The sequence below is a fragment of the Nicotiana tomentosiformis genome, chromosome 10, assembly GCF_000390325.3.
Source record: "Nicotiana tomentosiformis chromosome 10, ASM39032v3, whole genome shotgun sequence".
NCBI lineage: Eukaryota > Viridiplantae > Streptophyta > Magnoliopsida > Solanales > Solanaceae > Nicotiana > Nicotiana tomentosiformis.
The window spans coordinates 2,187,703-2,200,598 of NC_090821.1; the positions used below are offsets into that span (position 1 = coordinate 2,187,703).

General features: G+C 40.5%; 2 protein-coding genes across 2 annotated transcripts; one reads left to right on the forward strand and one right to left on the reverse strand.

The window, feature by feature from the left end:
- Window positions 1–886: 886 nt before the first annotated feature.
- LOC104096376 (protein EXORDIUM-like 5) lies at window positions 887–2,502 on the forward strand. Its single transcript, XM_009602739.4, has one exon. It carries the CDS (start codon window positions 997–999, stop codon window positions 2,041–2,043), a length of 1,047 nt encoding a protein of 348 aa, XP_009601034.1. The 5' UTR covers window positions 887–996; the 3' UTR covers window positions 2,044–2,502.
- Window positions 2,503–4,209: 1,707 nt separating this feature from the next.
- LOC138900622 (uncharacterized) lies at window positions 4,210–8,032 on the reverse strand. Its single transcript, XM_070187725.1, has 3 exons — window positions 7,596–8,032; window positions 6,454–6,527; window positions 4,210–4,295 (listed from the first exon to the last, which is right to left on the reverse strand). The coding sequence occupies exons 1-3, from the start codon at window positions 8,030–8,032 to the stop codon at window positions 4,210–4,212; spliced, it is 597 nt and encodes a 198-aa protein (XP_070043826.1).
- Between the last annotated feature and the right edge of the window lie 4,864 nt (window positions 8,033–12,896).

Below are 12,896 nucleotides of genomic sequence, written 5' to 3' on the forward strand. Positions count from 1 at the left end.
AATAGTCACCAGATCTACTATTTACTTTTTCTTAATATATTGGCTATACGCATAGTATACATTTGCTATAATTAACTGGACTAGTGCTACACTGCTACCAAATACCAACAATCAGTCAATTTTTCAATGTCTAAACTGGATGGGTTATTCCTGTCATTTCGTATGTCCAGTTGTGCAAGATGAGAGGACAGTCGATTCCCATTTTTTTCCTGAAAAGAACGGGGGATGAGAGCTTTGGAAGTGGTGATGGCTGGTTGGAGCCCACAACAATGGCAGCTGTCTCCAGCCCATTTCCCTCCTAAACCAAACGCCACAACAGTACCAAACACACACACAAAAACAACACATTTTAGTAAATACTTACCTACATATATAATTAATTAATTAATTAATATTGAAAATTAACAAATCAAAGCAAAATGCATAGCATTTAATCATGATCTCCAAATGTGACCTCTAGCCATGCACATATTAAAAAATATATCTTATATTCATTGACTTGATATAAATATTTTAAGTGGATAAATTTTTACTTAGTCGGCGTTTGGACATAAAAATTATAATTATGTTTGGTATGTGTTTCACAAGAAAACATATATGTATTATATGTGTGTAATTATGTATAATCAATGTATATGACTAGAAAAAGTAAACAATAAATATAATCGGCTATCTGTCTATTCCAAGAAATATTGCAATTTTTTGTGTAGGGAAAAAAGTTTTTTCGGAAAAAATTAAAAAAATAATCAAAATCAATTTTTGGTTTTTGCAAAAATTATTTTCAAAAAATCTCTAAAAACTTACAAAATTTTATGAACTAACTCATTTTAGAAATAAAGCCGAAAAAAAATAAATATGGACAAACGGGTCTTTAGTTTCTTACCACAACACCTTCTTCTCCTCTTTATAAAATGTGCCCCCACCCTTCAACTTCCCTTGTCCTCACACATTAGACCCTCAGCTGCCTAAGCTCCACATCTCTCTCCTCCATTGATAATGTTTAGAGTTATACTAAACCTTTTTCTCTTATTCCTTTTGTTTCAGTTTCGATCTAACAATGCTTCTTCCCCTACAGCACAAACTCTTGAGCTGCAAAATCCTAACTACTTCAACCCAAAGCTGCCGCCTATGACACTCTCTTCCTCAAAAAAGTTCGAGGGATCATCAGACCTGGTAAACCTCCGTTACCATATGGGTCCAGTTCTCTCTTCTCCGATCAATATCTACCTCATTTGGTACGGCAAGTGGGCCCCATCACAGCAACTCCTCATTAAAGACTTCCTTCTCTCCGTTTCCACTTTCAACCACCGCGCTGCTCCTTCTCCTTCCGTCGCGGAGTGGTGGAGCACAGTGTCCTTGTACACTGACCAGACCGGAGCTAACATCTCCCGCTCCGTACTCATCGCCGGGGAATACTCTGACAATAAGTATTCTCAGGGGAAAAACCTTAATCGTCTCTCCATTCAAGACGTCATCGCCGAAGCCGTTCGATCAAAACCGTTCACCGTCGATCATAAAAAAGGGATCTACCTCGTGTTAACTTCAGTCGACGTTACGATGCAGGACTTTTGTCGAGCAGTTTGTGGGTTTCACTACTTCACCTTCGCATCGAAAGTGGGTTACACGCTTCCGTACGCTTGGGTCGGCAACTCCGGGAAGCAATGTCCCGAAGTTTGTGCGTATCCATTCGCGGTGCCGGGGTACATGGGAGGAGGTGGGCCCGGGGCACTGAAATCACCAAACGGAGACGTCGGAGTAGACGGCATGATTAGCGTAATAGGTCACGAACTAGCTGAGCTATCATCAAATCCGTTAGTGAATGCGTGGTATGCAGGGGAAGATCCCGTTGCGCCGACGGAGATTGGGGATTTGTGTGAGGGATTGTATGGTACAGGGGGTGGGGGTGGGTACATTGGACAGGTAATGAAGGATAGAGATGGCCGGACTTATAATTTGAACGGACGGAGAGGAAGGAAGTTTTTGGTTCAGTGGATTTGGAGCCCTGTTCTTAAAGCCTGTGCTGGTCCCAACGCCATGGATTAGAGAGCACAAGAATCTGTGGATTGTTTAGCTAAACTCCATAAAGTTTGAAAAATAAAACAAAAATGGAGGAAAAAAGAAAGATGCTCCAATTTCATACTACAATTTTCTGACTGTGCATTGATAAGTAAATTCCTCCATTAGCTCAGCTGAGAAGACTATCTCAAGAAAGGGGAAGAAAATCCAAAAATGAACGATTGCCCACTGTTGTCGGCGTATCGGTTGCTTTTGGTGATGAGAATTGTTACTTTCTTTTTAAATTTTTTTTTGTATGGATTTATTTTCATTAATCGTTTTTTTTAGATGTAAAAAGAGGATATTTATTAAACTTCTTGGGGATTCCTAATACGCAGTAAATTTATTAGAGACAAGATTTTTATGTTGCAATAATGTAGTACTATGTATTATTTTCTCTGATGGAGCTCAACTTTTAAAAGTCAAATTTTTAATTTTGATGGTGAATTCGGATATAAAAACTTTGGTAGGCTTTTGGACATAAAAATTATAATTTTTGATAAATGTAGTATTTAAATTTAAGTTGAAAAATAATATTTGAAATTATGTTTGGATATTTATTTTACGCGAAAAAATGTTATAGTTTTGTGAGCGGTGAAAAAAGTTTTTCTTAAAATTTTGAAAAAATCACTTTTATTTTTGAAAAACTCATTTTTCAAAATCTTAGCAAAATTTTATGTACACACATTTTTTGAAAAAAGGATAAATAATATGGACAAACAAGGCCTTAAATTTTTGAAATAAAATTTAAATATTTGAACACTCTATAAAAAGTAATAGAAGTCAACAAAATGCGTTTGACTTTTTAATTAGAACTCTATCACATGGCGGAACATTTTGCTACATGTGATTTCGTTCATCTTTTCAAAGTCACGAGGATGACTAGCGACTGTTTCTTAATTTAAAGTTTTAAAAAAGGAGAAACTCAAAATGACGTTCAAATCCGATGAATAGTATTATGAAAATATGTTTAACTTAAGATTGTCCAACTGGAAGGGCCGTCCTGTTTCAGTCCCGGTCCCCGTCCCATTTAATTTTAAACGGGATGGACTCACGTTAAACGGGACACGAGATGGAACGAGATTGACATTTCACCTTGGTCCTATTTTTTACTATAAATACCTCCATCCTTCTTCATTTTTTCTCACACAAATCAATCATTCTCTCTCAAATCTCTTACATTCTATCTATATTATTCTCTCAATTTTCTCACTATCAACTATCAAGTGATAAGTTTTAAGTATTTGGGCAAATTTTTTGGAGCAACTTTCAAGCTTCAAATTAATTCGTCAAGTATTTGGAGCAATATTTTGGACAATTTCTTCAAGTTTTAATATTTAATCATGGTGCACTCGATCCATCTCTTAATTTTAATATATAATTTTTGTGTTTACTTTACGTGTTCTATTTTCGTGTTTCATTTGTGTGTTTAATTTTTGTGTTAGCTTTTTAATTTAATTTCATATTTAAATTATGGCACCTAAAAATGTATTTGGCTTTAAAAAACTAGTAAAAAAGTAGTAAAGGTGAAAGTAGTAGTAATCCTAATCCTAACCCTTTCTCCTAGAATTAGAAAACATATAGATGAAATGACTCATGTTGATGAAACTTCATTTTCCCAACCCCCCGCATGTTATAATATTAATTTTGGAGAACAACTAGATCATAAAACTTTACAAAGACAATCTGGAAATGATATTTTTATTGAGGACAAAGAAAATGAGGATGAAGAAAATGAGGAAGAAGATTTAGATGAAACACCCACTAGTCCCGCAAAACAAGTTCCAACTCAAACTGAATCTCGGTCTAGAGCTTTACCCCTTGTACCTCCTGTAAGGGGTAAGCCTAAGGGTGAACGTCCGAAAACATCACTTGTATGAATTTTTTTTGAATATGATAAAGTCAATCAACGTGCTACATGTGGAATATGTAAGCAAAACTTTGCGCACACCAAAAGTGGTGGGACGAGGGGTTTAACTAGGCACTTAGGTAGGGAGCACAAAGCTTTATGGATACAAGCTAAAATAGAAGCCGGACTAATAGCGGATCCTAGCACCGGTACTGGCACTCCTAGTGGATCTGGCGGGGGTTCTAATATTTTACAACAACTACTTTTCCAACACTTTCAATAATGGCCCGAGATATCCTGGCTATTCAAGCATCATCAGTAGCATCAGAGAGTGCTTTTAGCGGCAAGATTTCAAATCGGAGATCATAAACATTCATTAGCGGAGTACAACCTAGAGATTTTCGTATTATTCAGAGATTAGATTAATTTCGAAAGAAGAAATCTTGGTTTTGAAAAATTAACCACTAGGGAAGAAGAAGAATACAATGAGATACTTAGCACTGAGAACGATGACGGCATGGAATTCATGGAACATCAATCAACATTGCCAATTCCAGAACAATGTCCGAGAGAAATTATAGATAAGTTACAACGAAGTTATATAGGCGCTTACAAATATTAGTATGATAATTTTAATTGGCCACAAGTCCTGAAACACGATTCGAACTTTGTAGAGCCCTCGAATCACATCAAATAACATCAAAAACATGAATCACACCCCAATTCAAGCCTATTGAAAATTAATATATTCCAACTTCTACAAACGATGCCGAAACCTATCAAATCACGTCCGATTGACCTCAAATTTTGCACACACGTCACAAATGACACCACAGACCTACTCCAACTTCCGAAAACCCATTTCGATCTCGATAACCACAAAGTTCACCCTTAGTCAAACTTATAAATTTCCAACTTTCGCCATTTCAAGCCTAATTCAACTACAGACCTCCGAATCATAATCTGGATACGCTCCTAAGTCCAAAATCACCCAACAGAGCTAACAGAACCAAAAAAAACCCTCCCGGAGTCACATTAGTCAACATCCGGTCAACCTTTTCAACTTAAGTTTTCAACCTTGAGACTAAGTGTCTCAATTCATTCCGAAACCTCACCGGACCCGAACCAACTACCTCGGTAAGTCACATAGCAGCTATAAAATATAAAATGAGTAGTAAATAGGGGAACAAGGCTACAACTCTCAAAACGACCGACTGAGTCCCTATATCATCCCCCTCTTAAACAAACGTTCGTCCTCGAACGGGTCTAGAAACGTACCTGAGTCTCAAATAGGCGTGGATATCTGCTCCGCATATCCCGCTCGGTCTCCCAAGTATCCTACTCAATTGGTTGACCTCTCCACTGCACCTTCACTGAGGCTATGTCCTTGGACCTCAACTTTCGAACCTGCAGACCCAAAATAGCCACCGGCTCCACATCATAAGTCAAATCACCATCCAACTGAACCATGCTGAAATCCAAAACATGAGGAGGATCGCCGACATACTTCCAGAGCATAGAAATATGATATTCTGGATGCACACTCGACAAACTAGGTGGCAAGGCAAGCTTGTAAGCCACCTCGATCCTCTGAAGTGCCTCAAACGACCCAATATACTGAGGGCTCAACTTGCCATTCTTCCCGAATATCATAACACCCTTCATGGGTGAAACCTTGAGTAGTACCTTCTCCCCAACCATAAAAGCAACATCACAAACCTTCTTATCGGCGTAATTCTTCTGTCTGGACTGCGCCGTGCGAAGCTGATCCTGAATCAATTTAACCTTGTCCAAAGCATCCTGAACCAACTCAGTACCCAATAGCCTAGCCTCACCCGGCTCAAACCAACCCACCGGAGATCGACATCGTCTCCCATACAAATCCTCATACGGAGCCATCTAAATGCTCGACTAGTAGCTGTTGTTGTAGGCAAACTCCGCGAGCGGCAGAAACTGATCCCAAGAACCTCCGAAATCTATGACACAAGCACGTAGCATATCCTCTAATATCTGAATAGTGCGCTCGAACTTTCCGTCCGTCTGAGGGTGAAATGTTGTACTCAACTAAACTTGGGTGCCCAGCTCTCACTGCACGACTCTCCAAAAATGCGATATAAATTGCATGCCCCGATCTGAAATGATGGAAACTGGCACACCGTGAAGGCGGACAATCTCGCGGATGTAAATCTCAGCCAATCGCTACGAAGAATAAGTAGTCCTAACTGGAATGAAGTGCGCGGACTTGGTCAGCCGATCCACAATAACCCAAATAACATCAAACTTCCTTGAAGTCCGTGGGAGCCCAACTACAAAATTCATGGTGATACGCTCCCATTTCCACTCTGGAATCTCTAGCCTCTGAAGCATTCCACCCGGTCTCTAATGATCATACTTCACCTACTGACAATTAATGCACCGAGCTACAAACCCCACTATATCCTTCTTCATTCTCCTCCACCAATAATACTGCCTCAAGTCCTGGTATATCTTCGCGGTGCCTGGATGAATAGAATACCACAAACTGTGGGCCTCGTCAAGAATCAACTCACGTATCCCATCTACATTAGGCACACAAATCCGATCTTGCATCTTCAACACCCCATCATCCCCAATAGTAACATCCCTGGCATCAGCGTGCTGAATTGCGTCCTTAAGGACAAGCTACTGGGGATCATCATACTGGCGCTTTCTGATGCGATCATATAAGGAAGACCGAGAAACCACACAAGCTATAACCCGACTGGGTTCCGAAATATCTAATCTCACGAACTGGTTGGCCAAGGCCTGAACATCAACTGCAAGAGGTCTCTCACCAACATGTATGAATGCAAGGCTATCCATACTCACCGCTTTTCTACTCAAGGCATCTGCTACCACATTGGCCTTTCCAAAATGATACAAAATAGTAATATCATAGTCCTTTAGCAGCTCCAACCATCTCCACTGCCTCAAATTTAGATCAATTTGTTTTAACAAGTGCTGGAGGCTCCGATGATCCGTAAATACCTCACAAGACACACTATAGAGATAATGCCTCCAAATCTTCAATGCATGAATGATGGAAGCCAACTCCAAATCATGAACATGGTAGTTCTTCTCATGAGGCTTCAACTGACGCAAAGCATAAGCGATCACTCTACCCTCCAGCATCAAGACACACCTAATAGCGATCCGAGAAGCATCACAATACAATGTATAAGAGCCTGAAGCTGAAAGCAACACTAGAACTGGAGCGGTGGTCAAGGTAGTTTTGAGCTTCCGAAAGCTCTCCTCACACTCATCCGACAACCTGAAAGGATCACCTTTCTTGGTCAATTTGGTCAAGGGCGATGCAATAGACGAGAAACCCTTCACGAAACGATGATAATAACCGGCCAAGCTGAGAAAGCTCTAAATCTCCGTAGTTGAGGACGTCCTAGGCCAACTCTGAACTACCTCTATCTTCTTTGGATCTACCTGAATCCTCTCACTGGACAACACGTGCCCCAAGAACGCCACCGAACTAAGCCAAAACTCACACTTGGAGAACTTGGCATAAAGTTTCTCCTCCCTCAACCGCTGCAAAGGATACTTGTTCTTGATTGTAACTTTGTTCAACTGCCTATAGTTGATGCATATCCGCATAGTACCATCCTTTTTCTTCACAAATAGAACCGGTGCACCCCAAGGCAACGCATCAGGCCTAATAAACCCCTTATCAAGAAGTTCCTGAAGCTGTTCTTTTAACTCCTTCAACTCAGGTGGTGTCATATGATACAGAGGAGTAGAAATGGGCTTTGTGCCCGGCACCAAGTCGATACCAAAGTCAATATCCTTGTCAGGTGGCATGCCTGGCAGATCTGTAGGAAACACATCCAGAAAATCTCGCACCACTGGAACAGAATCAATAATACGAGTATCAGTACCAACATCCCTCACAAAGGCCAAATATGACAGACATCCCTTCCCAACTATCCGTTGGGACTTCAAATAAGAAATCACTATGCTGGGGACATAATCTAGAGAACCTCTCCACTCGATCCATGGAAAACCCGGCATCACCAACGTCACAGTCTTAGCATGAAAATCCAGCATAGCATGACATGGAGACAGCCAATCCATACCCAAGATCACGTCGAAATTAACCATACTAAGCAATAAGAGATAAACTCTAGTCTCCAATCCCCCAATAGTCACTACACATGATCGATAGACATGGTCTACAAAAATAGTATCACCCACATGCGTGGATACATGAACAGATGAGATTAAGGACTCACGGGGCATATCCATATAACGAGTAAAATATGATGATACATATGAATAAGTGGAACCAGGGTCAAATAATACAGAAGCAACTCTGTGGCATACTGAGACAATACATATGATCACTGTGTCTGAAGCAACAACATCTGCTCTGGCAGGAAGAGCATAGAATCGGACCTGGCCGCCACCTAATCGGCCTCTCCTCTAAAGCGAACCCTATCTACCTGAGCCCTACCCCGAGCTGGATGGGCGGGTGGTGATGTAACTGGTGCTGAAGTCGTAGTCTGGCCCCTCTATGAAAATGGGCCTCCTAAGAGACGGGGACACTGCCTCCTGATGTGACCAAACTCCCTACACTAATAGCAACCCCAATCCGATAATGGTGGTGGGGACTAGATCGGGCCCTGAGAACCAAAATACCCACCCAAACCTCAAGACCTCTAGGCCTCCCTCTCTTCATGCTCATGACTACGGACTATCTCTATCTACCGAGAAATATCAACCACCTCATTGAAAGTAGCACCAAATACCCTCTCCCGAGTCATAAGCAACCGCAACCGATATGTGAGGCCATCAATGAACCTCCTAATCCTCTTCCTATCAGTGGGAACTAACCAAACTGTGTGACGAGCCAACTCTGAAAACCTCATCTCATATTGGGTCACAAACATGTCATCCAGACATAGCTGCTCAAACTATCTACGCAGCTCCTCCATGCGAGATTGCGGCACGAACTTCTCCAGGAAGAGAACGGAGAGCTCATGCCATGAAAGTGGTGCTGCACCAACCGGCTTGCGCCTCTCATAAGCCTTCCACCATCTGAAGGCAGCCCCAGTAAACTGAAAAGTAATGAATGAGACCCTACTAGTCTTCAGGATACCTAACGTCTGAAGAATTCGCTGGCACCTGTCCAAAAAGTCCTGGCATCCTCATACTCAGCCCCACTGAATGATGGAGGCTAGAGTCTCCCAAATCTTTCTAGTCACCTATGCTTATCATCAGTCATAACGGGACCCACCTAGGCCTGAGAAACTGCAACCGTGTTGGGCTGGTAGTGCCCCCGGTGTCTGAAGTCTCTGCATCACCTACTTTGGTGTACGAGCGGTGGGAGTCTGAGTACCTCCCTCGGCCTGAGAAGTGGCTGCTGCGGCCGGAACAAAAACCGCTTGAGCAAGGCTAGTGCACACAGTCAATATCTGAGCCAAAGCCTCTTGAAGGCCTGAAATCACAATGGGCATGACTGGTGCCTGAGCTGGCCCTACTGGCTCAACCATATCTGGTACCTGCTGATCGCGTCCAATTGCACACCTCAAAAGAAGTATGAAACGGTCATTTGCAATAATAAAACCTAACTAAGAGTCGGGGTCGAATCCACAGGGAGCTAAGTTGAGAGTTAGGGATATATATTCTAATGCGCGTGATTGAATTATCTTGATTTGCACTTCCACAAAAGGTTTTGTTTCTATTTCTAATTTTACACTAAAGATTGCAGAATAAAGAAAGAAGACTAGGAATAGTTATTTTTGAGGTTTTTCAAATTGGTAAAAAGCCTAGGGTTGTGACCATTGCCCAGGTGTTTGCCTAATGGGATAAAGACCTTAATGCTTGTTTTGTTGATCGGGGTGTATTATAGCTATCAACTCTCAATTACCCACTCAATACCTCTCGGTCAGAGAGTGATTTTGCTCAATTTGGCTTTCTCAAGACCAAATGAGTATCACACAAAACAATTGATAAAAGCTCAAGTCGGGTTATTACTATCTCTAGGTTTAACCCTTTAATTGGGTTAATCAATCTCTCGATTGACCCAATTCCTTGTTAGGCAAGTTTTCCTAGACTAAGTCTCTCTTTCTCAAGTAGAGACTAAGTCAAATAGGCATGAACTAATATTTGTAACCATTAATTCCAAAAATTAGAGCATGAACTAGGCTAAATAACAAACACCCAATCATAAATAAGCCCTAATTTAATTACCCATAAGGTTAACACACAAAGGTTGGGTCACAACCCTAGTAAAAATCTAGCTACTCATGCTTGGATTTGAAAAAGAAGAAGAAGAAGAAGAAAGACTAATTAAACTCATAATGTAAGCTTAAAATAATAAAATCTATTGTAAAATACACCAAAATATAGTAAACTTCCAAAAGAGGCAAAGAAAAATGGCTATAGTAATTGTTGATTTCAAAAACTTAACCTAATTTCGTGAAACTCTTCTATTTATATAAGTTTGAAAATCTCGGACAAAGATACCTCTCGTGAGGTTCTACGGCCGCACTATTCCAAATGTCGTCCGAAGACTTATTCATCTGACTGGAGTGGGGATTCTTCGGCCGCATAATTCTAAATTGCGGCTGTGAGGCAACATTTTTGCTTTCTGCAGATTATTTTTGCGGTCGAAAACCAGTCTTCTGCAGTCTGCACATTTATGTCTGCTACCGCACAATTATTGTACGGTCCGCAATCCACAGGGACTCGGGACTTGGAAATTTGCACACGCTCTGAACTTGAGTCCTAGCCCAGCTCTTGCGGCCGCACAATTCATGTGCGATTCGCAATTTGCACAAATATCTGCTGAATTTTGCTTCTTTGTTTGCGGCTGCATGTGGAATTTTGAGGTCCGCAATTGTTTCTGCGGACCACACATTGTATGCTTTTGTGCCCTTTTTGTTGCCTTGTGCTTGCACTACTCCTCTTTGAGCCAGATTTCATCTCGGGAGTCCAACTTCCAACATTCTTGCAATTTTGCACATTTCATTAGTTTCGGAAATGCAATTCAATGCTTTTAGACTAAAACAAAAGCTAAAAGGCGCTAATAAGTAGTCAAAATCCCCACTTATCAACTCCCCCAAACTTAAATCTTTTCTTGTCCTCAAGCAAACAATTTAGTTCCCACCTCCACAAGTTAAGGGTCATTTCAGCAAGTCAAAGGTGAGCCATTCACACATCAGTTAAGACCAACAATTACCCACACTACTTATGTATTATCAACAAGGCGACAAGTTAAACATATATGCACACATATTTCTAATGTGACACTTGAGCATCAAGAATTGACTTTACTCATCAAGGACACTCGTTCTCTCATGTAGGTCATTGTGGATCCCAAACTCTTCCTCCTCTACTCTCCGTTTTCCTAGCTCACTTAAGAATTTTAGCAATCAAAAGATTTATGAAATGTTCACTCATCTCTCTCAAGATAATGTCGCAAGTACGGCTTCAAGTATCATATGCTTGCCCTTCATATAGATCGCCACTAATGTAAGTTCACTCGGCTCGAGATCAAATAGAACTTCTTTCGGGATGTGATGAAGGCTTTTGGATTAGGGTTGGATACAATATAGTTGTGTGGTTACACCTTCCTTAAGCACTCCATCATTCATTTCTTGGCTCGCACTTTGCCAATTCATTAAGGCACTTTCTTTTCCTTGGGGGACTAGAGAGACTTAACATCACTCTTTCTTGATCATTACATTCATATTTCTCCATGTTTGGAATCATTGCCTTTCTTTGAATCCCTTCAACACTTCTACTTATTTATTTTGTTGCATTTTTCTTTTTGTTCTTTTCTTTTCTTCTCATCATTTATTTTTCTCTTTTTGTGCCTTGATACCCTTTTTCAATTTCCTCATCTCTCCCCCAAACTTACGTTTTTAGCCATTTGTTTCACATGAGTGTTAAGGAAAGCCCGGGTGCCAAGAGAGGGTCATAATAGAATGGGAAGGCTTGTAACATGGTTTTCAAATGAGAAAGGCTAAAGGCTCGAAGAGTTTTACTAGGGATGACATCATTGGTAGGCAATAGAAAACTCAAACGGGCGAAGGAACATCTACAATCACTTCTCAAGCCAAGCAAAACTTAGGATTTCGCCTTGAAACACATTCGAGGCAAGTTCTAGACCTTTCACACGGGTACTTGGACTAGCAACAAAGCATCTCACCCCTCACACAACTGGATTGTTAAAGAGGATAGAGTCGAGGGCCCACAACGACCACATTCAATATTGAAAATCATTATGGTTCGATTAAACCACTCGATGGTTGCCTAAGTCAACACAAGAGTCACAAAGTCACTAACTAGAGTTATTTCTTCCAAAAACCTTGTTTCTAACTATAAGCACGTAGTTAACGGTCTTGGTACCAAATAAAGTATGTTTGACTCTTCGAGCAGGACTTAATTAGGTCTTTTTATTCATTACTACTACTATTATTACCTTAACACCAAAAACAGACTTAGTCCCTTAAGAAGGTTGTCATGCCATCCATCATTAGGAAGAGTCACTCGGTTCACACAAAAACTACCTTTAGAAAGAACCATGGCATTAAGAAAACCAAAGGCTTATTATCTACTAAAACATAAAAAACCTACTAAATTAAACACTAACTAATAAGAAAACAAACATAAAGAAGCTACAAAGTAAAAACTATCAAAAGCATAACGAATATACATAATGAGGGAGAAAGAGAAGATATATACATAATGAGAGACAAAGAGAAAATAATATCAAGTTATTACAAGCCATATGTCTTAGAATCATCAAATAAAATCAAATAAACTCCACCCCACACCCCACCCCACCCCCAGAATAAAAATAAGCATTGTCCCTAATGCATAACAAAATAAGAGTAAAGGAAGGGAAAGAGTGAAGAAGACTCCATATGGCTCCTTGGACATCTCTGTGTCCACAACAACGTCACCGCCCTCAGTCTTATCCAGCTAGATCTCATCATCCTTAACTCTGGAGTGACTG

Coding starts and splice junctions, on each gene's coding strand:
- LOC104096376 (XM_009602739.4), top strand. CDS start 997: ATGTTTAGAGTTATACTAAACCTTTTTCTCTTATTCCTTTTGTTTCAG.
- LOC138900622 (XM_070187725.1), bottom strand. CDS start 8,032: ATGGTTAATTTCGACGTGATCTTGGGTATGGATTGGCTGTCTCCATGT. Junction 6,528..7,595: donor CAGGAACTTCTTGATAAGGG/GTTTATTAGGCC, acceptor CGCTGATGCCAG/GGATGTTACTATTGGGGATG. Junction 4,296..6,453: donor GCCTAATGTAGATGGGATAC/GTGAGTTGATTC, acceptor GAAAATCTCTAG/GTTGTACTCCGCTAATGAAT.